This window comes from Zingiber officinale, chromosome 5A (genome assembly GCF_018446385.1).
Source record: "Zingiber officinale cultivar Zhangliang chromosome 5A, Zo_v1.1, whole genome shotgun sequence".
Lineage (NCBI taxonomy): Eukaryota > Viridiplantae > Streptophyta > Magnoliopsida > Zingiberales > Zingiberaceae > Zingiber > Zingiber officinale.
Genome location: NC_055994.1, coordinates 111,150,217 through 111,176,692, shown reverse-complemented (window position 1 = coordinate 111,176,692; position 26,476 = coordinate 111,150,217). Strand labels below are relative to the sequence as shown.

Here is a 26,476-nt window from a genome sequence, read left to right as displayed (position 1 = left end):
AGCTAAGGGGAGCTTAGGTAAAGGGAGAGTAATTGCTCACTTGTTGGCAAAGAGGGAGAAGTTTAACTTTACGGGAAATCCTAGCTCAAGGGGGAGCTTAGGTGAAGGGGGAACCTAGAGTTAGGTTCCATGACTTATGCATGAGTAGATATGCATGTTTATTTGCATTGTTATTGCATTTATGTTTTCCTAACTAAAACGGGTTGCCAAACATCAAAAATGGGGAGATTGTTGGGGCAATTTAGGTGCCTTTGATGTTTGGGCAAATATTTAAGTTAGGTTTATTGTTATATATGTATGTATGGTAAGTGTGTAGGATATAGGTACAATAAGGAAAGTACAAGTGTGATCTTGGCAAAGGAGAAAAATCCAAGAGGAGTCTCGGCGGTGTAAGTCCAAGTATGTAGTCTTGACAACGCAAGTCCAAGTGTGACTTGACAATGGTTGAAGTCTTGGAGGTGAGGAGCTTTTTGGCAAAGGAAGACTCGACAACTAGGACAATGCTAAAGGAACCTCCAAAAGGAAAGGTGAGGGACGTGAGGCTGATGGAGGAGGCTAGAAGGCTAGGTTTAGGTTGGTCGGGCAAGGACGAGTACTGAGTGAATGTACTCGAGGGTCAAAACTCTAGGGTTAGGGTTTTACTAGTCGACCGACAACTAGATCAGTCGACTGAGCTAGGGCACAGAATATTTCTGTGTCTGACGGCTGTGAAAACAGTAAACTGGTATTGTAGCAGTTACTGTGACAGTCGACTGGTATCGAGCCGTTGACATGAAACGTTCGAATTCCATAAAGAACTAGTTGACTAGTGGCGGGAAACACAACTAGGTGTTTCCTCCCGCTCTCTATTTAAGAGAGATCGGGGTGCTTGGCTAAGGTTGACGAAATAGAGGTGGTTGACCATATAAGTAGTCTTTCTAGCTCTTGTGTGTGATCCGTGTGTACGTGATCAAGGTTGTGGTGAAGTTTCTTCACCCTCAAGGAGATCGTACTAGCCGGAGGTTTTTTGGGGATTGATCTATTGAAGGATTGAAGTTTTTGTCTACCTTACGGACACACCGTGGAGTAGGAGGAAGTTATCTCCGAACCACGTAACCAAACGTGTTAAGGTTTGCTTCGTTTTCTTCTTGTTTAGCTTGTAGTGTTTAGCTCTATACTCGTTAGTTTGTTTTGTATTCCGCTGCGTACTAACGAGTGTAGGAAACGAACATTGTGGGTGATCGGTTATTCATCCCTTTCTATCCAGCATCAAGGTCCCAACAGATTTTGTTGAGTTGCAACAAGATGTTTTATGTTCTAACAGTTGCATGAGATGAGCAATGATGAGTGTTGCCCAGGTTAGGGAAGGAAGGAAGATTGCCCATGAGAAATAGATAAATAGATAGGTAGATAAGGCGGCGAGGGAGATTTTGGGAAATTAACAAGGAAAATTTATCATTAAGACCTGGTCTAGGTGTTGCCTCTATATTAAACTTTAACCTATCCCTCAAAAAAGAATCTTGAAGAGAAATCTTAGCCCGTTATACTACCAATTTGAAAGTACTATATCAATCTTATTAAATTATTAGACAACATAACATATATTATAATAATCTAACAAATTAGTAATTCCTCATGGGAAGGGATGAAGATTTATACAATATAACATTCTCAATGAATTAAGTGATTATAGCGTACAAGAAGAAAGTGTCACCCTATACTATTGAACTTACCTTGATAGATATTTTATGGCATATAGGTATAAGATGTTGAAGTTCAAGATCATTTGTATAAGTATGCTTAAATGATTTTATTCTAAGAACAAATTCATTTGAAATCATTCTCTCTTTTGAATGTTTGTCTCACCTTGCTAGGGGTTATAGTCGATGTTGGTTGATTATTTTTAACATCTCTAGTTCAAAATTGAACATAAAATTTTTATTTCCTTTGACTCCTCTATGGAAGATTGATGTATTCATAGAGTAAGAATTACATCCATAAGATCTATGTCAGCGTTTTTGCTTGAATGTATCCAAAAGTATTTGCTTACTAGATGACCCCTTTAGAGGAGAAGGATTATTATATGAAATCTCCCTAGTCTAGTTACTTTGTTCTCTATTTCCATAGGCAGGATCTTGAGGAAAAGAATTTCGTTTCCATCAAGCTGAAACAATATGTGATGCCTTCCAGGTTGTTTGGCTTCAATTTCCCTTTTATAACACTAAAGTAGAAGATTTAGTTACGATTAGAACTAAACTTTTGTAACTTCATCCAAGACTTGATCCAGTTAAAAAAAATCATTATGTTTCACGATTCAAAAAATGAATTTCTAATAGGACCTTGGATACAAATTGTAAGAATGTATGTTCTTCTTCAAATATTCTACCGAGAGGTAAAGGATTAAAATTTTTTAAGAATAAAATTTTAAATTGGAGTGTGAAAATCTTCCTCAAGTATATGCTATTGAGGTAAAGGATTAAACTTTTTAAAGAAATAAATTTTTTGATTGCAGTATGAAAATGAGATACCCTCTCCCTTAACTATTTAAGTTTTTAATAGAACAAATTACACTTTTATTGCTGAACTATACCTGCTACATTTATATTATTGTATATAAACAGACCATTTGCCAAAGAAAGGAGTGAGATGCAATCAAGATTGGATTTCAAATAATGGAGCAAAACATAATTCAACATATATTTTTAAAGAAAATTATAAAAAACCTTCAATGTTTAGCGTAGCCAACTCAATCCATGTAAAAAAATTAAAAGCAAGGCAAGAGATTGTGCATAAATGTGCAAAGTAGACATTAAAAAAAAAACCCATTACGTATAAGAATCATGATATTAAATAGTGTAAATAGGTAGTACACAATTGACCCACTCAGCACATACACGTTAATATTAGAATGATAAAAAATATATATTTGTAAATAAAGTATTTATTGCATTAAAAGTAAGTGGCTAACTTATTAGGTACAAATTACATGCTACTAAATGGGGCTGCTTAGGATTTAAAAATCAATTGATTTAGTTTTTTAAATGCATTTGTAGACTACATATGGGGCTGCTTGGAATGCAGTCAAAGGGACCCTTTTCAACATCTGCCTCAGTTGCTGCATATGTAGCCCAAGTGAGACTTTTTAAGTCATGAACATAATGCCTGACAAAAAAGTTGTCATTAATGATTCAATGCCCTAATCACCCGAACTTCCATTTCAATCTCTCATATTACCTCGTTGTGATTCACAATCCCCAGCTTCCAGTGTCAATTTCGACTCCTTACTCCACTTGTACATTTTATCTTCATCGGCAAAAAGGGGGTCTCAACTCTTCCTTTGCCTCCATCTCTACCTTCTTGTGTGGTCTACTCACCATGTTGCCTTTGGTACCTAGTAAGCATGACATTGTGGCAATGAGAATCAGTAATTGTAAGTGAGGTATAAGAGTGCATAGGTAGTGGAAATAGCAACGTAGAAAGAATAACAAGATAAATTGTGGTTCTCATGAAATTTAGTAAAGTAATAATAAACTTGAGATGATAATGAAATTAAAACATAGCCTAGCATGGTATAAAAGCTCATGTTGAACTGCGCCCGGTATGGGCAAAACATTTGGTTCCACCTATAGACCTGCATTGACACTCCCGATGTCTCGAGGCTACAGATGTGTTGCATGAGCCCTATGACCGCCGCGGAGGCATCGCGTGAGCACTGTGGCCGTTGCGGACGCATCGCGTGAGCTCCGGTGGTCATGGACGCATCTGTGAGCCCCACGACCATTGCGGAGGCATTAGATGAGCACTGTGGCCGTGTGCGTCAGCTTCGCGGCCACTACAGGCACGTCACGTGAGCCTCGCAATAAAAGGGGCAAGAAATTAACTTTTAATTAAATAAAACTTACATTAATAATTTTAATCAACTTCTAATTATAATAAAGATAATTTAAATTGACTTAATTAAATTCTAATGAAACTATCACTTTAATTTAATATATATATATATAATTATTTTTTTATATTTTGTATTTTTTAGATATTTAGATTAAATTTTTTATTTTTAGTTAATATATTTTATAGTTAAAAAATATCAAAATCATATCGGAATATACGGTGCCAAAACTATATCGCTCCGGTCTATGACTGAAATTTCGGCATGGGTTGAAATTTTAAACCATGTAGCCTAGTCTAGCCTAATTCATCCATCCCTAATCTCACACACAATCTCACAATGTCCTTGTGCTGTCCGACAATATCCCTGCTGGGTTTCATTCTTTATTTTGTAAATCTCTATGTGGATATAAAGATCATTCACACATCCTTATACCCAACCGTGCTCGCACAATAGTTGCACTAGCTAGAAATATGCTAAAGACAATTTGTCACACCGACCTTAGTTTCTCTCCATCCACAACATTGATCAGGCATCACACTTATAACCATGGTTTGGAATGTCATATTGTGCTAGGTGAAACAATCGAAATATATTGTCCTTGTAAATTACTGAATCTGGATCCTAAGCACAAAATCATATGCTGATGAGTATCCTTTCAAGCCAACACTCGACATTGCTTGACATTCTAAAACACGTCAAAATGAATTGTAACAATGTTGTTATTCTTTTTAGTTTGTTTGCATACAAGATAATGTTAAAATTGTATTATTTCTAATGGAAACCAAAGTTCATATATTAGTTGTCTTATCATTCTTGTTTTTCATCTCTTTCCTCCTTCAATCTCCAATTTGTCACTACATCATACATTAAAACATTGATTGAATGCCGAAATAGTATCGTTCCAACAAAGATTGAAACACTGGCATGGTTTGAGATTCAGAATCTTATAACAATTATTCAACTATTACAGGATACAAGAACACACTCAATTGCTGACCTCAATATCTGGCCACACTATGCATCGCTTGGGCAAGGCACATAACAATCAAAACACACCTTTCCTAAACCCATTGATGAGATTGATCACTTCATTTTCTGAACTATCATCACATGTTATGACTTTTCACTGCATAAGGGGTTAGGTACAGACCTTGATGAGCAAACTCATTGCTCAACAAATCACTGATTTGATGCCCGATTGGCTACTTTCAGGTTCGAACTACCAAACTAGTAGCAATCATTAAAACCTTAAATCAACCAATTGCTGATCTCGCATTCATCAAATATACCACTACCATCACAATTAAAACAAGATTATAACAATGCCATTTTTAGAGATTAACTTCTGATACAGCTTTCACCAATATTTTATGCTAATATATGGAAAAAAAATAAATAAAAGGCATGAAATTGTCGAAATGGAGGAGAATATGTTGACATGGAAAACAAGTAAAATATTTGGTGCAATGAGATTGCATGATATTTATTTAGTATGATTAAAACATGATTCATTTTTATAATCCTTACCCTGAATTTTACATAAATCTGATCTGTGCCCATCCTGTTGGTCTTGCTACTGATGGTGGTGTCAAGTATTAGGGATGATAATGGGTTGGGGTCGGGTTCGGATTGAATTTTATATCTGCCGTCCCCATACCCATCAGATTTCTGATATCCATCTCTATATTCCTACCTATTAAAGGATCGAATATCTTCTATACTAATAATTTTTTCTTCCTTTCATCCAGCTATCATCATTGAACAAAAACACATTAGAGTTAACATCATATTAAAAAATATATATAATTTAAAAAATAAATTAACGTCTATATAACCTACTGCTAACATCAACAAAAATAGCTAGCGGATTTTGAAAAAATTATATATATATATATATATAATTTAATCAGGTATTTGAGTCGTATATCGGATATCGATAGTCCCTCTATACCTCTTTCATTCGGGTCAGATATTGGATCCTCCATCGGGTTCGGAGGAAATTGCTATCCCTATTAAGTATGTTGATTAGGCCTATTGAGATTGAACAAAATCAAATTAAGGGAAATATTTTTGTTCAGTTAATCAAATGGTGTTAAACCTTTTAGTTTGATCTTGGAAGTAATAATATGTAGATAATTTATCAAAAATATCAAGTAGAAAATTCCATTTGATATGGTTTTAGCAATAAGATAATATTGAACTTAGTTGTATTATTTCAACGTATGCATATTTCTAAATGTTATGTTGTGTGACAGACATGATATAATAGTCGTTTATAATAATAGGTTTTTTTAGTGAGTTTACAATTATAGAATCAATAGATAAAGTCATTTATATAATAGGATATTTAGTTCGGCAATTTACTAAACCATGTAGATATTTTTCTGAATGCTCAAATCACGTACGCGAGTTTCAAAAATACCAAATCACGTACCCAATATTTGTTTTCCCCCTCTATTTCCGCTTGCCAAATCATGACGTGCATCCAAATCAAAAGACAAATCCGAACAACACGTGCTTATTTTTTGCGATGTGCATCCACGACGCGCTTGGAGGCAACGTCCGTGGAGTCGACATTTATGGTGGTGGCCTACGGTGGGTCGGTGACATTGAACAAGGAAGGTTTAGGAGGCGATGGCTAAAGTCGAGTTGGTGTGGGGCTCTGAGTGACATAGGGTTCTGCGGGAAGGGTCAGAGGGAGGAGGCGGTGGTAGTGGCAGTGTTGGGGCAAAGTAAAGTTACACAGGATAACGTCGGAAGTCGGCGTCGCTGACGGCATAGGGTAAAGTCGGAGATCGACGTCGCAGGCAGTAGAGACGTGGTCACGTAGGAGAGGAGAGGGACGCTACCCGAGGGGGGGGGGGGAGGATTAGAACTTAGAGTTTTTAATTAAACATTAGGTAAAATATTCATAAATTTAATTTAATTCTATATATTCATATAAATTTAGTTTCTTATTAAATATTAATTATATTATTATTAATTTCTTAAATAAATTCAATTTGGTTAAAATTTTAGTTGTTTTTAAATCCTTATCATCGTAGGCATTAAAAAAAAATATTTTGATATATTATAGGAGGCCTCGAGCGCACATAGATCTATCAATTTTCTAGAATTGTATTATATCTAAACCCTAAACTATAAAATCATAGACTTCTTGAGAACAATATTAAGGGCTTGAATGTCTGCTTGAGGTGCCTCAATTTGTCGACCAACTAAAACTTCCTTCAGATTTTGTGTTTGTGTTTTCCTACAAGCCTAATAATCACTCTAAATTCCTTCTTCCTGAAGAACATGAAACCATATGATATTAATAAAGACAACAAGCATAAAGCTTCAAACAAGAAAAAAAGTACCTTTTATCTTTTTTAGGCAATGAATTTATGAACTCCTTTGACACAATAGGAAAACATCTTATGACGATGTCGAACGCTCATTTTAAGTGATATGACGTTCATACTCACTGATAGACATCACAATTGAAATCCTTGGACTCCCCTCTCTTTCTGAAAATATAAATTTTCTATTTTATGAGTGACTAAGGTTCATTGGTCGATTTTGTCAAAAGTGGTTGATGGACATAAAGAACTTGGAATGACATTAAATTAGTACCTATGTGCCCTCAAACATTAATGCGATATAATATATTGATAACATTGATTTTTTCAACTCGAGCATGAGAAATGATATCGAATGCTTATTATAAATGATACGACGATGATAATCGCCGATAGACACTACATTTAAGATTCTTAGACTACCCTCTTTATGAAAATATATATTTTTTAATTTTTTTAAATGGTTATGGTTCACCTATCGATTGTCTAAAAGTGGCTAATGGACCTAGAGACCTCGGTATGACATGAAATCAAGCCACATGTGCTCGTCTAGTTCTCCTAAATATATCCATGCCTTCAAACATCAATGCGATATACTATATTGAGAGCAGTGTTTTTTTTTTAACTTGATTTGGATGTCAAACACTCATTATAACTGATACGACGCTCATACTCATTGTTAGACACCACAAATGAGATACTTAGATAGCACAAATGAGATTCTCGGACTTCCCTCTTTCTAAAAATATATATATATATATTTTTATTTTATGAATAGCTAAGGTCCAAAAGTGGCTGATAGACAGAGACTTTTTTTTTTTTTTAATTTTTTGAATGATTAAGGTCCTCAGTCGATTTTTGGCGCTAATGGACTTAGAGATCTAGAGACCTTGGAATGATATTAAAGCAGTATCTATGTGCTCGTCTAATTCTCCTTAATATATCCATGCCCTAAGCAGCAATATTTTCTCATGTCCAAAACTAGTTGAAAAAAATCATTTTTCTCAATATGGTGTATCACATTAATGTTTGTGGGTATACATTTATTTAGGAGAACTAGACGAGCACATAGATTTTAGTTTCATGTCATTCTGAGGTCTCTAGGTCTATTGGCCACTTTTGGACGACACTGGTTGATGGGCCTTACAAAAAATATTTTTTTATGTTTTTAGAAAGAGTGGAGTTTAAGATCTCAATTTTTAGAAATGGACCTTGCAACATTTCTCATGCTCGAATTGAGTTGAAAAATTGTTGCTTTCAATTTAGTGTATCAATTTGATGTTTAAGGGCATGAATATATTTAGGAGAACTAGACAAACATATAAATTTTAGTTTCATGTCATTTCGAGCTCTTTAGGTCAATTAGTCACTATGGATGAAATCGGCTGATGGACCTTAGCCATTCATAAAAATAGAAAATTTTATATTTTCAGAAAGAGGAGTCCAAGGATCTGAATTGTGGTGTCTAACAGTGAGTATGATCATCATATCACTTAAAATGAGCGTTCGACATTATTTCTCATGCTCGAATCGAGTTGAAAAAATATTGCTTTCAATATGTTGTATCACATTGATGTTTGAGAGCATGAATATATTCAGGAGAACTAGACGAGTATATATGTTTTGATATTATGTCATTCCAAGGTCTCATCAACAACTTTTGGACAAAACCAACTAATGAACCTTAAGCCATTCAAAAGATACTTATTTTTCTCATAAAGAGGGGAATCCAACGATATCAATTGTGATGTCTATTAGTGAATAATCGTCGTATCACTTATAATGAGCGTTCGCCATTATTTCTCATGCAAAATCGAGTTGAAAAATTGTTGCTTTTAATATGTTGTATCACATTGCCGTTTGAGAGCATGAATATATTTAGGAGAACTAGACGAGTACATAGGTTTCAATATTATGTTATTATGAGGTCTCTAGGTTCATTAACAACTTTTGGATGAAACCGACTAATGAGCCTTAGTCATTCAAAAGATAATTTTTTTTCTCAAACAGACGGGAATCCAAGGATATCAATTGTGATGTCTATTAGTGAGTAATCGTTGTATCACTTATAATGAGCGTTCGACATTATTTTTCAGGCCCGAATCGAGTTGAAAATCGCTGTTCCGAATATAGTTTATCGCATTGATGTTTGAGGGCATGGATATATTTAGTAGAACTAGATGGGTAAATAGGTCTTGATTTCATGTCATTCCGAGGTTTATAGGTTCATTAGTCACTTTTGGACTAAATCGGTTGATGGGACCTTAGCCATTCATAAATAGAAAATTTTACATTTTCAGAAAGAGAGACTAAGAATCTCAATTGTAGTGTCTATTGAGTATGATCGTCGTATCAATTATAATGAGCGTTCGACATCATTTCTTATGCCTAAATCGAGTTGTAAAAATTGTTGCTTCTTAAGATGGTATATCACATTGATGTTTGAGGACATGAATATATCTAGGAGAACACACAAGCACATAGGTCTTGGTTTTATGTTGTTCCAAGGTTTTTAGGTTTATCAACTACTTTTGAACAAAATTAGCAATGGACCTTAGCCAATCAAAAAGTTTATATTTTTAGAAAGAGGGGAGTTCAAGAATCTCAATTGTAGTGTCTATTAGTGAGTATCATCGTTGTATCACTTATAATGAGTGTTCGATATCATTTCTCATGTCTGAATCGAGTTGAAAAAATTACTGCTCAATATAATGTATTACATTGATGTTTGAGGACATGAATATATTAAGGAGAATTATTTTTGCACATATGTCCTGATTTCATGTCATTGCTAGTTCTTTAGGTCTATCAATCATTCTTGGACTAATTCGACTAATGGACCTTATCCATTCATAAAATAGAAAATTTTATATTTTTTAAAAAGAGGGGAGTCTAAGGATTTTAATTGTGGTGTCTATTAGTGAGTATGATCGTCGTATCACTTATAATGAGCGTTCGACATCGTCGTATGATGTATCCCTTCTGAGTCGAAGGATTTCATTGCCTAAAAAAAAAAATGAAAGGTACTCTTGAGTCAAAGAAGTTCACGGTTTCATTGAGGATGAATTTTTAGTTGGTTGACAAATTGAGGCACCTCAAGAAGTCATTGAAGCCCATGACATTGTTCTCAGATATTCTAGGATTTTATAGTTTCGGGTTTAGATAATTACAATTTGAGAAAATTGATAGATCTCCGTGCGCTCGAGCCCTTCAATAATATATCGAAATATATATTTTTAATAAGTATGATGATAAGGATTTAAAGTTATTAAAATTTTAGCTTAATTGAGTTTATTTAAAATAATAATAATAATATAATTAATATTTAATAAGGAAATAAAATTATATGAATATATAGAATTTAAAATAAATGTATGAATATTTTATTGGATAGATCGATTAGGATTTAGGAAAGTCTATTTGAACTATCATATTTAAGTTGGTAGTTGATTAAATTTATTAATCTAATATTTGACTATAAACCCTTAGTTTTAATTCCTCTCCCCCCCTCGCCGCATCCCTCTCCTCTCTTGTGCGACCACGCCCTTGCTGCTTGTGACGGCGACTTCGGACCCTACCCGTGCCACCGGTGATGCCGACCTCTAGCCTTACCTCATGCCACTTTGCTTTGCCTGATGTTGCCATCGCCTCCTCCCTCCAGCCGTTCCTGTCCCTCACTCGCTTGTACATCACCACCGTTGATCGTCAAGCAGTCCATGCTCGCCATTGTCTCCTCATTGCTATCAAAATCTCCCTCCGAGCTTTCCCATAGAACCTTATGTCGCTCAGAGTTCCACGTCAACCCGACTTCAGTCGTCGTCGTCGTTTGCCTCATGTTCAGCGCTCTAACCCATCGCAGGCCACCACTGAGAGTTGCCGGCTCGGCCAACGTGCTTCCAAGCGCCGTCGTGGATGCATGTTGTGAAGAATATGCATGCGTGGTTTGGATTTGTCTTTTGGTTTAGACACACATCATGATTTAGTGAGTGAATGCAGAGGGCAAAATGAGTATTGGGTGCGTGATTTGATAATTTTGAAACTCACGTATGTGATTTAAGTATTCTTGCCGTATTTAGTTTAACAAAATTTTAACATTTTATGCAATATTAATTGGAAGTAACAAACGTTGTTAAAAATATCATTGAACTCATAAATTTAGCGGCGTGAATTGCCCCCCGTAGTCTGTAGTATGTAATTGAGCCTTTGGGTTTTGCAATTCATGATCGACAAAATCAATATGTGGAATTGATGGCTCTGAGTATGTTATTTAACAATGGCATTTAAGCTTATGGATTTTAATTGGAAGGGCTCATGATTTTCTTTTCTTAGAAAAGATAGTACATTCTGTAGGTATTTTAATTTTCATTTAGCTGTATATCATAAGCGTGGCCTTTTTATTCCAGTGCAACGTTGAAACCTATGATGGCCTTGTTATGCTTTCTTCCTACTTTGTATATGCATTTTTTTTTTCTTACTTTATACTCAGGACACCAAAAGACTTATGCTTGAGAGGCTACTTGGGCCGATTATGAAGGGATCACTTAGTTTGGCAAAAGGTTATACTTTGACCCTGGGCAGCCTACACGGTGGCTCCATAACCGGTTATCTGTAGATAAGCAAATTAGGAAATTGAGCAGGTCACCACATGAGAGAATATTTGCTCCGTCTTTGTCGGGAATCAACCCTTGCTAAAGGGATCACTTAATTTTTCAAAAGATGAAATACATAATTCTGGCGGCCTCCTCCCATACCATTGGGAGGGAGTAAATCAGGAAACCGAAGTTAGTCATCATATGATAGGATAACCAACTCAGCTATGTCTTGGGGCCCTAAGGGATCAGTTAGTGGTGGTAAAAGATGATTCACTCGTCTTAGCGTCTCCGCCAGCCCGTTGAAGGGATCACTTAGTAATTGTATATATGATGGACGACATATAAACCGTCACAAACTATACCAAAGTGAATTAAAAGCTTAAGCTACCCTATTTTTCAGCTTGTAGTGTGTGCTAACTGAATAAATATTTTAAAGTGATAACTGAAATACCATAGATATCAACATAAATATTTTTTAATATTTTGGTATTGCCTGCATATGCCACTGTGCTCCTGTATGCCCACGCATGCATTTTTTAGTTGGTTGGCTACATGTTGCCTGTATAGGCTTTTTGAAACCTTTTCTACATTTACATTTTTGGTCACCATGTTGCAATTTTTAGCCTTGCTTAATTATTTTTTTGAAAGTTTAACCCTATGAAACTATAATTTTTGGAGGTAGTCGTTGGGATATTTCAAAACCATTCATCTTATTTTATCTGATGTTTCAAAGCATTGCTTTTTTTGTACGATTGTTTAGAAGCTACACAATCCATTGAAAAGAGCACCCACACTTTCTCCTGCTCATTGTTCTTGACAGCTGCCTTCAATACCCTTGTTATTAGTTGATTTTTAACTCAAATGACTTACAAGAAATTATATTTCTTGTTTGGACCTTTATACCCTTTGCATGGATCATCTTGGGACGTTAAATTTGTGTTTGGATCACCAGGAGAAGATATGATGTTAGTGCTATTTGAGACCCACCCTGGTTAAAGACATTTATTCAAATCCTGTCTGAATATAAAGGAACATTTGAATAAATGTCTGGTTAAATGCATTTAGTCAATGGTTGCGCAGTTTTCTCTACCATACTTCTGAATGACTAATACAAAGGTCAAACATTGTACTTGTACACAGAATTATTTTTTATTTTTTCCCCTGATTTCATGCTTTTCAGTTGTTTTGATGTTAGTGAATGATTCAGTAACTGTTACTTCTAAGTATCCATGACTAGTCCAATTTTGACAGAAAGACTTGGTTCTTTGTTCACATGATATACTTTCTTCAAAAAGGAGCTCTACTGCATACTCGGCACTTGCAGTCAGTTCCTTCTTGCATCCAGGTGTCAGTTCAGAGTCAGCTACTACATCTATAAATAATAGGTCACACAGTGGAACACTACAAAGATCAGATGAAGTTACAGTGGACAGTACCTTTTCCAAAAAATGCAAAATTAGATTTTCTTTGAGTAATAAGGATGTGAACAGGCATACTGATGATAGCTCCACGTCACTACCATCAATCAAACGAAAATTAGCTGAGAGGGACTCTCTTTCTGCTAAACAACTTCCACGAAGATCAGCATCAATGGCTTTCCGAGTATCTACAGAAGATGGAAACAGGAAAATTAAGGCAAAAAAGGTAGCCTTCTTTGAATTAAATAATTCTTGGACTTTTGCTAACTACTTGCCCAATCACATTTTGTTATGTTGCAGGAAGTTCTTAAGGATCTTGTGATATCATCAGATCAAGCACCCTTGCAAAATCAACAGCCTTCGAAGGGGTATTTTTATGTACCTCATGGTTCTCTTTCCAAAGAAAGGGCTCCGAAACAGGATATGGAGCCTCATGAACCAAGAGAACCTGGTGGATAAGTTGAAGGATGAACTGTTCAAGTTGTTCTTTTCCATTCTTGGTTGCCTTGAGTCCCAGTGGACAAATTGAAAGGTGAATACCACATAATCAATTTGCAGATGGTGCAGACAGCAAACTGATGAAACAGGTTTCACCAGTGTGTCCCCTGAGATTCCAAAAACAGCGCCACTGGTGAAAACATGGTTCCCCATGTATTCATCCAACAGCAATGCAGCCCCAAGCAGAATGTATTGATGTCAAATTTGTTTATATATCAAAGGATGATATTATAAAAGAAGAGCTGAGTATCCTTTGATGTATGATCTTGGCTTTCACTGTTAACTGCCAGCGTTGAGCTTGACTGTACCCACTTCAATGGCAACATGGAAGCTTTTATGGGTACAGGACCCCTGGTTGCAGGTTTTGTAAACTTATTTGTACATTCTTCGATACAATGACCGGCCACACCATTCCACAAATCAAGGAAATTTTAATTCACACAAGAATTAAAACTTCTTATTTGCTTTGAAATTTATAAAATTTCTCAAATAATTTTTCCTCATGGTGCTAAGTTAATAAAAAAGGAAATGCGGTTGATGCTCGCCCAATATTTCTTTTCAACCGTCATTTAGAACATTCTGTAATTCGCATGCATAGATAAATAACCTTATTTAATCCATTACAACCAATTTAAATTTAACCACATTCACGCAACCTTAAGTTAGGATTTAATAACTTGTAACTTTACATACTTACGTTAGACACTTATTTTACTAGTGGTAAATACTTTAGATACTACTACTGGTTATATGCCTCCACATATATCACATGAGATATACAATGAGTCAGACATTATGCAGCCTGCTTATGCTTTTGAAATTTTGAGACAAAAATTTGGGTATGTTTATTAAAAAAAAAGTGATTAGGAAATCAAACTTGAGAACTTTTGAGGGCATTCTATTATGAGATAAGTTGCGATTAGAATTCATTAATCCCAAGGATATTCTATAACTGCATAGGTAACCATTAATGCTTGTGATTTTTTCCTTATGCACTGAATCTTATAAATCTGTTGTTGTTCTTAGAAATGTTCTCAAACCTAACAACCTTGTGAAGAAAAGTTTTTTTTTAAGAAATGTGAAAATTGCGATAGAAATAAACATGACAAAGGAGTTTGAATGCAATGGACCAGAAGTTTCCTGAGTGCGGCCAGTTAGCTGGTCATTGTGTATTGCAGATTGTATAATGCAGCCCAAGTTTGCCTTCCAAGGAAGATTATTATTATTATTATTTTTATGCAATGACTTGCTCTGGCAGCATGTCCAAGTTAGAACAATCAGTTGTTCTGTCCAAAATGGCACATGGAAATTGCCTTGCATACAAACATCATACATGTGAGATTGAGATGACGCATTATGTTGTAACATTGCTGTTACTATACAATTGTAACTGTTTTCTTGTTCAGGCGATGACCCGCGTAAGCAATATGCAAACTTCTACCAAATTAATTAGGAACCCATGTATAATGATTAGACCAGAATTCAAGATTTTTTTGCAATATGGGTGGGAGGCAGGGGTTGTAAAAAACATGGGATCTAAAATCATTCTTCTTAATTTTGCAATTTCCATTGAATTATATAATATACTCGTACTCTTTTCTATTTACAGCTAATTGTTCTTGGCAAAATCAGTGCTGAAGATATTGCATCAGAGATGGGCATCTCATTAGGTTCCTTGCAAGCAGCACTTGTTGTATGTTAACAATTTTTTTTTTTTAAAAATATCTCTTTGTAGTACTTTTTTGATAGAGAGAATTTCTGTACGGCAGGGGGAAACAACATCCTTTTCACCTGGTTTAAAGTTGAAAATAATCAAATGGCTTCAGAATTCTATACATGCCTCAGCTTTGCAACCTTCAAAACTCAGAAATAGCCTTCCAGCATCATCTGAGTATAAAGTCACAAAGGTTGATAGCTTAAATTCTGTCAAAGAGAAGGATTATGAGAACAGATTAGTTGGTGCTAAAGTCACAAGTATTGAGTTGTCAGATGCTGTTCTTGTTAAGTCACTACCACCATGGAGAACAACAAAAAGCCAGATGACGGTAAAGAATAATGATAAGGCACCCATACTCCCTTCTGTTTTGGAAAATAGTAATGGGAATATAGATGGTGTTCCGCTTGTCATCAATGAAGACATTAGTGGAAAGAAATCTTCTAATTTAATTGAGGGCATGCCAAATGACCAAAACCTTTCAGAGATGGTAATTATTCTATTAAAGAGTTGCAATATTTTGTATTTTTTCTAGAGTGACTCGACACTTGATTCTTGTTTAACAAATGCAATTTTGTGTGATCCTATGTTCTTATTTTACCCAGGCAATGCACACACTCAATCCTTGCTTTTTTATGAGGTGTTAAACATTTGTAGTAGTGGAGTGGTTTTAAATTGGTTGAATTATGACTTTGTGCTTTCTAAGTATTTACTTTGTTGATCCATGTCTAGGGTAGGACCCAAATCAACACTGTCATTTTAGAAACCAAATCAAAGGGGGTTTGGTTTAATTTTTTAACACACCTCATCGTTGCTGTTGGTATACTAATAATAGTGGAGCTGTTGCTTCTGAATACCATTATCATGTGAGGTTTTATGTTTGTTGGTCACTGCATGCCGTACGTGGAATCTGGAAAGGATGCACATATCAATTGGACTATTTATGAGATAATGATGCTTAATAGCCATGTACTTGATAGTTTGATTTGTTGAAATGAAGAAAAACTTAGATTATGCAAAATAATGACTTATTGGCTAGTCAGTATTCAGTTTTCTCCTTCGGAGTAAAATCTTGGGTTTTTTGGTTGTTAACGAGTTTATTAATTGCTTTGCATTCCCAAAGATGTGTATCGTATAATATTGATTTCTGATCTTATTGGAGTAAAATAGTAGTTCAGTCTTTTTTATGATTCCCATACACTAATTATTTTATGCTTCTTTGCTCAAAGAAGGGAGGTAGTACTTATATATGCTTAACACTAGCAACTATTGGAATATGCCAAAATGTATTAACAAATAGGAGATGGTGCTTTTTATGACTTTATGATTAATATACTGTTTTTTTTTCTGACTCACTGACTAAATACTTAAAATCTTAGATCTGAGTAACTACTCTAAAGGGTAACAAGAAATGCACAGTACTTTTTTTATTTTCCATTGATTTGCTGGAAACATTTTGTAATTAAAATATCATGTTTTGTAGAATTGTATATCATGTCCAGTGACTCTGTTTTTGACCTGCATCATGATTTTATACTGTTAATATTCAAATTCATTCTAGTGGTGAACACTTCTTCAAAATACTAAAAAAAAGTAGCCTAGTGCACGAAACTCTCGTCAATGAGGAGTCGCGGGGAAAGGTCGGACCGCATTGGGTCTATTGTACGTAACCTTACCTTGCAGTTGTTTCGTGACTTGAACCCGTGATCTCAAGGTCATATGACAACAACTTTACCATTCCGCCAATGCTTCCCTTCTACTTTTTCAAAATACTAGATGACTGAAATAGCGGCCTCTATTTTTGTGACCATTTTCAACTTTAAATTTGCTTACTCAAATTCTTTTAACATTGATGAGTGATGCTAATTTGTCTTTATGCAATAAAATTCAACTGAGTTTCTCTTTCTTAATGAGTTATTTATGATTAGATTCATGGTCTTATCTCATACTTCCTAGCAGATTACCGAAGACACTCTTAGGAATGACGATTCTAATGCTTTTTACCCAGTTTATGGGCCTGAAGGTAGGTTATTCTGCTAATTTTTTATCCCTGAATTCTCCTTGTTGTGTTCTTTTATTTCATGGCTCATGGTTGGATATGATATTTGAAAGAAATTGTGTCGAGGCATGATTATAGTTGTGTTTTTTGGACTTCATGTGTTTTTTGTTCATCTTTAAAACTCACTGGACACATTTGACATGGTATCCACTCGACAACAAGATTGCATCAGATGTGGTTTTGAAATTTGTCTTGATCCTTTGGGATAAGAGTCACCTGAGTTATATCAAAATTATGTATTATGGGTTTGGTTGCACATTGGGTATTTTATTCTCCGAGTACATACCAAAATTTTATATATGGTCTGATGTGCTCTGCTAGGCAATACAATAAATATGGTATTTTTTCTCCCAACAAGGATTTTCTCTCTAAAGTACAAACAAATCTTTTTCTCTTTCAATAGGGTGTCAAGTTAGTCCATCTCTTGTGATGAGTGGGATAAGATCACAAATATGATACCTGTTTTATTGAATTTGTTTTTCTTAAACGGTAAAGAAGTTGCTTAGAAAATATTATATTTGGCAAAAGGGGAAGATCATTTTTTTTTCTTAGGATCGTGCTGATGTGTGTTGCAATAACAGTTGGTACGCTTTGGCACATTGCAATACACATTAAGATGAATTAGTATTAAGTTGGGATAAGACTAATGAAATGAAGACTACGAACTTCATTTCCTTCCTCTACCTCCAATTTGTCACTAACACCACGCGTCAATATTTTAGCATGGTGTGGAATCATATCCTTCCCCAAACATCACTCAAGATTTTGAACCTACACTATTCTAGTATCCTCATTGTCTTGTGTAAAAACTAAAACTTTACTTTCCTCTTTGGCCATGAGACATGCATACCCTACTGGGTGTTTGTCCAGGTGGCTATGCTAATCACTAAGCCCAGTTGGGGAGAACAAGGGGGCAAAGAGGAGAGCAAGGAGTTGTGTACCTCATTGAAGCTTCGCCACATCGGGACTACATGAAGGAAGACACATAGCATCAGGATTGTGTCAATGAAGACTCAAATAGTGTCAGGATTCCACGTCAAAAACTCACAGCATTGGGACTATGTCGTTGAAGACGAGCTGCGTTGGGACTACCTTGTTGAAACCCTAGCCTTCATTGCCCGTGGAGGAATGAAGGTCTTTGTCAGTTGCCTGCACCACTCATGGAGGTGGAAATCATCATTTAAGGAGCCATTGAGGAATGAAGAGAGTATAGCATCTCGAGTGTTTTCACATGAAGTGGGTAGAACAACAAATTTTGCCAATGCTCCGATTAGCATGGAAAAGTTTTAAAAACTGTGGATAATATCAAACTTTCTTACTCAATCTTTATCCTGAGATTAATTCCTCTTCTCAAGAGTACATACTGCAACCCTAACTTTCTTATTCCTTCTGTGACCTCACATGTCACTTTAGCTTCCCAAATTTTTGAATTTTGTAGTGATTTCAGTAGTTTGAGGAGGGATTTAAGAGGATTATATTAATCCTTTTGAAGATTATTGTAAACTTAAATTTTGAGAATTGCATCTTGGAAATTTCTTGGCTGCCTTGGTTATATTGTGTCTTTGTCATCTTAGGCGAGTTCATTTTCAATTTTTTTGTTTTTTTTTGTGTTTTATGTAATAGGCTAGACATAAATAGTATCAATTCTTGAGTTCTAGTGGAAATCTTCAGATTATTAGCTGACAGTTTTCTGCATGGTTTAAAATTTTAATTCTGAGCTGCATGATTCGTCCCCAAGCAAAATTAATTTGTTTTGGTGCTGTTTAGACATGCTGACAGTGGTGCTGATCAACACCATAGAAGAACAACTACCTTTGGCTCCCTCTTCACTGCCGAACCCTAGCAGTATGAGAGGGGAAGAGAAACCTGGAATTTTGCCATAGTTGTTGCCATTGAAATCACCTTAGAAATCCCTGCTAGATGCTATTCATTGAAGAGCCCAGACATGCGTTTCTGTGCCAGAGCAGATTCAGATGTCTTGCCTGATTCAGGCGAAAGAGTGTGAGATTTAAAACCATGATTATGTGTCTTGGTTTTATCCTTCATGGGGTGTTTGCTCTTTGGGTATTATTTTAAGGTCTTACATATCTGTTGTAGTAGTTCTCTCTTGGACATTACAACACAAAACACAACACAGTATCTTCTCTTAATTCTCTACTTAGAATAATATATTGAATATGTGGGTTGCATTTGGAGTATATGCGATGTAGGTAGGCAAATATGGGAGCTGGTCCAGTTGGATATGCATTTGAGTCAATATACGAGTCCAATAAAGTTTATTCTTTAATCTAGTCAAATAAGAAATTCTTTGGCCATACCATCCTTTACACTAATTCAATAAGAGTGAGAGGAATATGATGATAGGAATTTAGTTTTGAGAATGATGGTGTTTTGTCACATAAATTTATTATAAAGAGGAGCAACACTTGTGAAGGTCTTTGTATGAACAATTTATATTTTGATAATTGTTAGAAACTCAATGTTTGGTAAATGCTTTTTTATATATTAGTGTATAAAAATATATATATTGCTTTGGTTTATATTTGATATAATTGGTGCAATGATAAAGTTGTTGCCGTGTACTTAGAGGTCACGATTTGAATCTCAGAAGCAGTCTTTCGCAAAGTAGGGTAAGGCTAGGGCTGAACCGAACGTTCGTGAATAAGCTTGGTGGTTAGCTTGGTAAGAGCTTGTTTATGTTTATTCAATATACACAGGATCAATTAAATAAACAAGCTTGAACAACTCGTTTAACTAAACGAACAAGGTTGAATATATGTGTTCAGCTCGTTAACGTTCGTGAACTTGTTTGTGAACCATGTTCATCAATAAAACTCATATCAACTTGTTAAATAAATAAAGAAACTTTCAAAATGAACCAATAAATTTGTATTATTAAGCTCAATAACTAATCAAACAAGTTTAAAATGTAAAGTTTCAAATAATCAAGCAAGCTTGAATTGAAAGCTTGATAACATCTAAATGAACCAAGCTCAAGCAAGCTCAAACCAAGCTCAAGCTCATAAAATAGAAATCAAATCAAGCTTGAACAATCATTTTAACGGCTTGGTTCATTTTAGGCTCGACTTGACTTGGTTGTCTTATCAAACAAGCTTGAACACTACAAAACTTGGCTTGGTTTGACTTGTTTACGACCATAAGGCTGTGTATAATAGATCCTTGCCCAAGACCTGCATTGGCGGGAGCTTCGTGCACCGGGCTTCCCTTTATGTGATAGATGTAAAATTTCTTGCATATTTGCACATGTCCGGGTTTAATTTGAATGTGGTTGTCACTCTAATTAATTTGTCATGTTAATATGTATTACCTATTTATCTATATGCCTTATAATGTGGTTCAGTTTAGCATAAACATTTTGTTAAAGTTTATTTTGAAAGCTCCATCTATTATGGAAAATATTAATAGTTGTATGCTAAAATATGAACAGAAATATCCTCACAGTTGACTTTTCAAATTGTTTTTGTCAAGGACAACTTATAAAATACAAACAGCCAGATTGTTCAGACATGAATTTTATATTATGCAACATACTGAATCTCTGACTGTATATCATCATCACCAACAGGAAACCCATTAAGAGTAGATTCCAATAATTTGTCCTATGGAGAGTGCAATTCAGATGATGTTGAGGTGAAAGTAACTGGACTTCATAACAATGACAAACACGCTGAGGATGCTAATGCCATCTGTGAAAATAAGCAACAACAGGAGTATAGTTCTTCAAAAGAGTTTAATAATGAAGTTGATGCAGCACTTTCTTATAAATTTCATTTCCAGTAAGTATTTTTTTTTAATAACCCAAAACCTGTTTCTTGTTTCCTACAGGGTATTTATTTTATGTTTCTTCTATCATTTGTGAATTTGTTTTTTTCTTGTTGTTGTTAAGTTGAACAAATCTTTTTTAAACCAATAGGATAATAATTAGTATATTTGTATTTTAAAATTTTAATTTATTCAAGTTTATTAATTTTTGTGCAGAAATGGTGCACTTGGTTCTATTTCGGATATCCATCCTTTGATCAATGTGAAGATGTTGCATTTGCAGAACTTATTCAAGAAAACTCCTGGAGATCCAACATATGATGGTAAATTCTATGTCAACAAATGGTTTAACTAGACCTGTTCCTTTATGTTATACCAATATATGTAGTTGAAAACATTTTTGTCTACTGATAACAGTGAATTCATGTCCTCAATGCATCAAACAAGGCTTGCCTTGTTCTTGCACGGATACAAAATGTTCGTTGGGTGGAGCAAAGTTTGATCAAACTTCTAAAGTTAAGAATGTGGGTCTCTTGGAACTTTCCCCGCAGGATGAAGTGGAGGAAGAAATAATTTACGCACAATCTAAGCTACTTGATATTGCCATGACAATTAAGCATAAATATGGTGAAGCAGCTTTTTTGCCCCCCCAAACCTGCCTTATAGCTGTTAGAATAGTATTGGTGATTGGCCATTAATTTATTTGAGATTGTATACATTCTGAATTTTCTTTTGTACCGTGCAGATGATTTATTGTGGAGAATAGTTAAGAACCTTCCTCGTGAGCTAAATGAATCAAGCAAACGAAAATGGGATCTAATCCTTGTTAATCAGTTTTTCCGCGAAGTTAAAGAAGCAAAAAAGCGAGGGAGAAAAGAGAAAAAGTACAAAGAAGCTCAGGCTGTACTTGCTGCTGCTGCTGAAGCAGCAGCCATTTCATCAAGAAACTCATCATTAAGGAAAGACACCAATGATGAGATCATGGCAGCTACTCAAGAGGTGAAGATTTAATTCTACTATTGCATTATTTTTCATGCACACGAGCTTGTTCCTTCATTTTCTTTGTTTCCTTGTTTATAGGCTTCCGCAAAATTAAAGCTTGCAACTGGGGGAGCTGGGTTACCATCAGTGCGTCGGCCAAAGGAGGCATTGAGATCATCTGTTTCAAAATTAACCTCAGATAAGCAGTCTATGATTTTCCAGATGCCTGAATTTTTAAAAGACAATGTATTGTCTTGTGAAATATGCATGCGAACTGAGACAATACTGAAGCGTATCTTCGTTTGTTCAAGATGCAAGGTAAATTGCATCTCTACTTTTGATAGCTTTCAATATCATATTATTAAGACTGGTACATCTTGCAGGTTCCTGTTCATTTAGACTGCTATCGTAGGATATCTGAAATTCCAGTTGGTCCATGGAAATGTGAGCGGTGTGAGGAAATGCCACTGTTATCTACCAGCCCTAAAAATGGAGCTAATGCCAATGATAGATATGCTACAGGTCAGTGTGGCGTATGTGGCATTCTAAGTGGTGCTATGAGAAAGTCAGCAGATGGACGGTGGGTTCATGCCTTCTGTGCGGAGGTAATTACTTATCCTTTTATAATAATTAATATTGTAATAGTTCTCTTTGGTTTATTTGTATTACCTTGTCTAATGTAAGGAAATGTATTTGCTAGTGGTTGTTGGAGACAAGTTTTAAGAGAGGACAAGAAGAACCAATACAAGGCTTGGTAATCTTTTGTCGCTATAATGCAGATGTTAACATGTCCATTTTATCTTAAATCTATTTTGCGTCAAACTAATTTTAGCATATGATTCCCATATAACTTTTTTTTGGTATCCTATTGCTCATCAAAAGTATAATATTTCTTGAACATTTGTTGTTTGCAGGAGAGTATTTCCAAGGGGAAGGACAATTGCTCTATATGCCATCTCAATATTGGTGCATGCCTAACGGTCTGTCTTTTTCTGTAGTATAATGGAGCATCTTAGAGGTCTAAAAAGTACAACTATTTGTTGACTATGTTTCTTCCTTCCTAATGCAGTGCAGCTATGGAAATTGTAAGAGTCATTTTCATCCTTTTTGTGCTAGTAATGCTGGGTTTTATATGAATGCCAAGGTTACTGGCAGCACCACACAACACAAGGCCTATTGTGGCAAACATAGTGTCGAACAGAGAGAGGTAATATAATTCTGCATTGTATTTTGTCCATGCCTTTCTTTAACTTGAATAATTTTTTTTTTCTTGTTATTTCCTACTAATATAATTTTCATAAAGTGTTCAATAATTAAAATCATAAGGTATGGATAAGTCCCTTAATTGTTTTGTGAAATCTATTATAGCAATATATGGAAAAGGGAAAGAAAATATAAGAAAACCCTGAGAAAATGCATAATTTTCCTTTATAAATATCTCTTGTTCATTGTATTCGCCTTTAAACCATATTTGTTGTTGTATCTCAATGCAGTCTGGTTGTTTTACAGGCAGACAACCGGCAATGTGGAGTCGAGGATCTTAAGAACTTAAAACAAATAAGGGTGAGTCCGTTCTTGGTCTTCAAGTTGGAGCTAAAGAGTTCTTTTTTATTGCTTTTAATACATAGTCAAAGATCGATATTACTCTTAGTTTTAATGCGTCAGTTCCATCTATCTTGAAATGTTTCCAGGACAATTTATATGTTTTAGTTTCTCAGAGAACACTAATGTTTTTGATGGTCTCTTTGAAATATTTATTTGACAAACCCAATCTTTATTCAATTTAATTGTTGACCAACGGTAGTAGAAGCTGCAAAGCGTCACGAATTCAAACTAAAGATAATACTGTAGAATAATCTTATATTGTAAGATGCAATATTAGTTGCATTTCTAGACAGGATGCAACCATGTGGTCAAAGTTTTGTCGACTCTTATTCTGATGGAAACCTAGTTGACGTTTATGTGGTAGTTATTCTTCTCTGATTCATATGGTGGTTGTATGAATGTACACATATTATCTTGTCATCAAGTATCTCAATAGTCATTTTAGGCTCCATTTATTTCACTAGAAAATATTTTTTCAAGAAAATAGTGTTTGGATTTTCTAATGTTTAGTATAATAGAAAATCATGATCAACAGAAATTTTTCTGGTAAATTGAGAATATAAGTTTTTTTTTTTGAGGAAAATGATTTTTTTTGAGAAATACTGAAAAATCATTATCCTTAAAATACAGGTATTAAAAAAATATGAAAAATATTTTCGGTTAAACAAATAGAACCTTAATTTTTCTACGTTCTTCGTGAAACATGGCTATGGTCTTGACATCTACTTTTATTGTTTTTACTAACTCTTTGTATCGTTTATTAGTCTAAGACTACAAGGTATTGAGCACTTTTGCAATTTGAAATTTGACGTGAATATCAGATATACAAGCATGTAGGTCATTTTATTTCTTTCTTTCACTTCTAAAATTTGACTGTTCTTTAGTTCTCTTTTACTCTAGTACATCTCCCTTTAGTTTGATTAACAATGATATAAAATAAATGGTGGCGTTATATATGGTCTTGCTTTTTAAGTTACTAATTTGTGGTTTTTAATAAATGAAAGGCAAAGATCATCTGAATTGTGATATTGATGGTGCAACTAAATTAATTCTCTAGATATAATGTTGTTCTCTTGAGGACAACTATGCATATGTTTACAAAATCTTAATTTTGTAAGCTGGGTTCATTTAAGAAGACAGAATAAGAGGCATTCATAAGCAGCAGTTTTTTAATTTTGATTAAACATGTTCGTCTCTATTCGGCTACATACCTTAGCTATTAGACATTGAGTTAAGAAAAAAAAATGCTGCATGTGGCTATCCTAATTAAGGTTCTTATGGCAGGTTGAATTGGAAAAAGTACGTCTTCTTTGTGAAAGAATTATAAAAAGAGAAAAGTTAAAGGTACCTATCTTTGTTGATATCTGTTGTTTGACTTTTTTCTTTTGTTGTTTCTCTAAAACATGTTTCTTTTGTTTTTTTCTGATTGTCTTTTGCAATAGCAGAATGCCATGTTGACTTATATCTTTTTATTAAGATGCATTAACGAGAATAACAAAGAATAATGATGGCTTAGGGTCCTCTATTCAATTCATCTTGTTTATTTGGATAGAATGAAAAGGAATAAATTATCAGTGTTTTGTACTTATAGATGGTTGAACTTTCTTTTCCTCCACTTTAATCTTTTTTGGGAGGAAATAAAATAGAAGAATTTGATGGAGCTAAATCGCTTTTCTCACTCTACTTTCTTTCAAAATGGATATTTTTTTCTTTTATTTTCATCCCAGCAAACATGGGCTTTAAATGAGCTGATCCAAGCTTCAGCTCAAGTTTATTTATTTTTCTTATTGAGATTATTTGAGTTTAGTTATCAAAAACCTTATCAAGTTCAAGCCAAACTCCTGCCCTTTACCGAGCTCAACTAGAGATATTATTGTTCTTATAATTTAGTTAAAATATTAACCAAGTAACTGAAACATATTATTTTTAAAAATTTGCAACATGTTAGTGGCAATATATGAAATAAAATTTACAAGATAATAGACACAAATAATATCAAAAATGTACATGCTTATACATTTGTTTTTTTTTTTTTAAGAAATAAGATAATAATCATGATTTACACAAGGTAATAAATAAGTTTGTCTCGAAATTGTTCACTAGCTTTTTCATTGTTGCTGATAACCCTCACCCTGGGGGGCCTTCATGAACCTTAGCATGCTGAGATTATTAATATTCTTGTTTATTTTTGATGTCTTTTAATATCACATCAAATGAACAAAAGCCAACTCTAATTGAATATTAAGTTTGTTTACACATTCCATCCACTTACAGTCCTAAGCAAATACCAATAACAGTTCAAGAAAGAGAGAAGGGAGGCATATTTTTGTGGAAAATAAATGAGATTAATGTTTCTACATCTACAAGCAGTACCAGAGGGAGTTTTTTTTCATCATTTTACTTTGACGGAGAGGTAGACATCGGGAAAGACATGAAAAGTAACATTAATTCTATAAAAGGTGAAATTTTATAAGAGAGATAACCTTTTTACCTTTAAAGTCGTGCAATCAATAGATAAAATGAATGAACTAAAAGTAATGCTGCTGTTGAAGTGAGGAATATAGTGGTACTTCATGTAGCAAAGCGGAGGGGAAGAACTATAACCATTATTTTTTTT

General features: G+C 34.6%; 2 protein-coding genes across 5 annotated transcripts in view; both read left to right on the top strand.

The window, feature by feature from the left end:
- The window catches only part of LOC121981384, a 51,874-nt gene extending 38,049 nt beyond the window's left edge, over positions 1–13,825 (top strand). Inside the window, exons 18-19 of one of the 2 annotated variants that reach the window (XM_042533866.1) lie at positions 13,053–13,445; positions 13,520–13,825. In XM_042533866.1, coding sequence (XP_042389800.1) covers positions 13,053–13,445; positions 13,520–13,678 — 552 coding nt within the window. In that variant the 3' untranslated portion in view covers positions 13,679–13,825. Of the gene's footprint in view, positions 1–13,052; positions 13,446–13,519 lie in introns of those variants that run through there. The other variant, XM_042533867.1, reaches the window with a different exon arrangement.
- Positions 13,826–15,270: 1,445 nt separating this feature from the next.
- The window catches only part of LOC121981385, a 32,351-nt gene continuing 21,145 nt past the window's right edge, over positions 15,271–26,476 (top strand). For 2 of the 3 annotated variants that reach the window (XM_042533871.1, XM_042533872.1), the window contains exons 1-14: positions 15,271–15,410; positions 15,487–15,921; positions 17,391–17,454; positions 21,077–21,287; positions 21,490–21,596; positions 21,691–21,900; positions 22,019–22,272; positions 22,354–22,572; positions 22,638–22,859; positions 22,955–23,008; positions 23,169–23,234; positions 23,324–23,461; positions 23,764–23,817; positions 25,144–25,203. In XM_042533871.1, coding sequence (XP_042389805.1) covers positions 15,372–15,410; positions 15,487–15,921; positions 17,391–17,454; positions 21,077–21,287; positions 21,490–21,596; positions 21,691–21,900; positions 22,019–22,272; positions 22,354–22,572; positions 22,638–22,859; positions 22,955–23,008; positions 23,169–23,234; positions 23,324–23,461; positions 23,764–23,817; positions 25,144–25,203 — 2,133 coding nt within the window. In that variant the 5' untranslated portion in view covers positions 15,271–15,371. The remainder of the gene's footprint in view (positions 15,411–15,486; positions 15,922–17,390; positions 17,455–21,076; positions 21,288–21,489; positions 21,597–21,690; positions 21,901–22,018; positions 22,273–22,353; positions 22,573–22,637; positions 22,860–22,954; positions 23,009–23,168; positions 23,235–23,323; positions 23,462–23,763; positions 23,818–25,143; positions 25,204–26,476) is intronic. The other variant, XM_042533870.1, reaches the window with a different exon arrangement.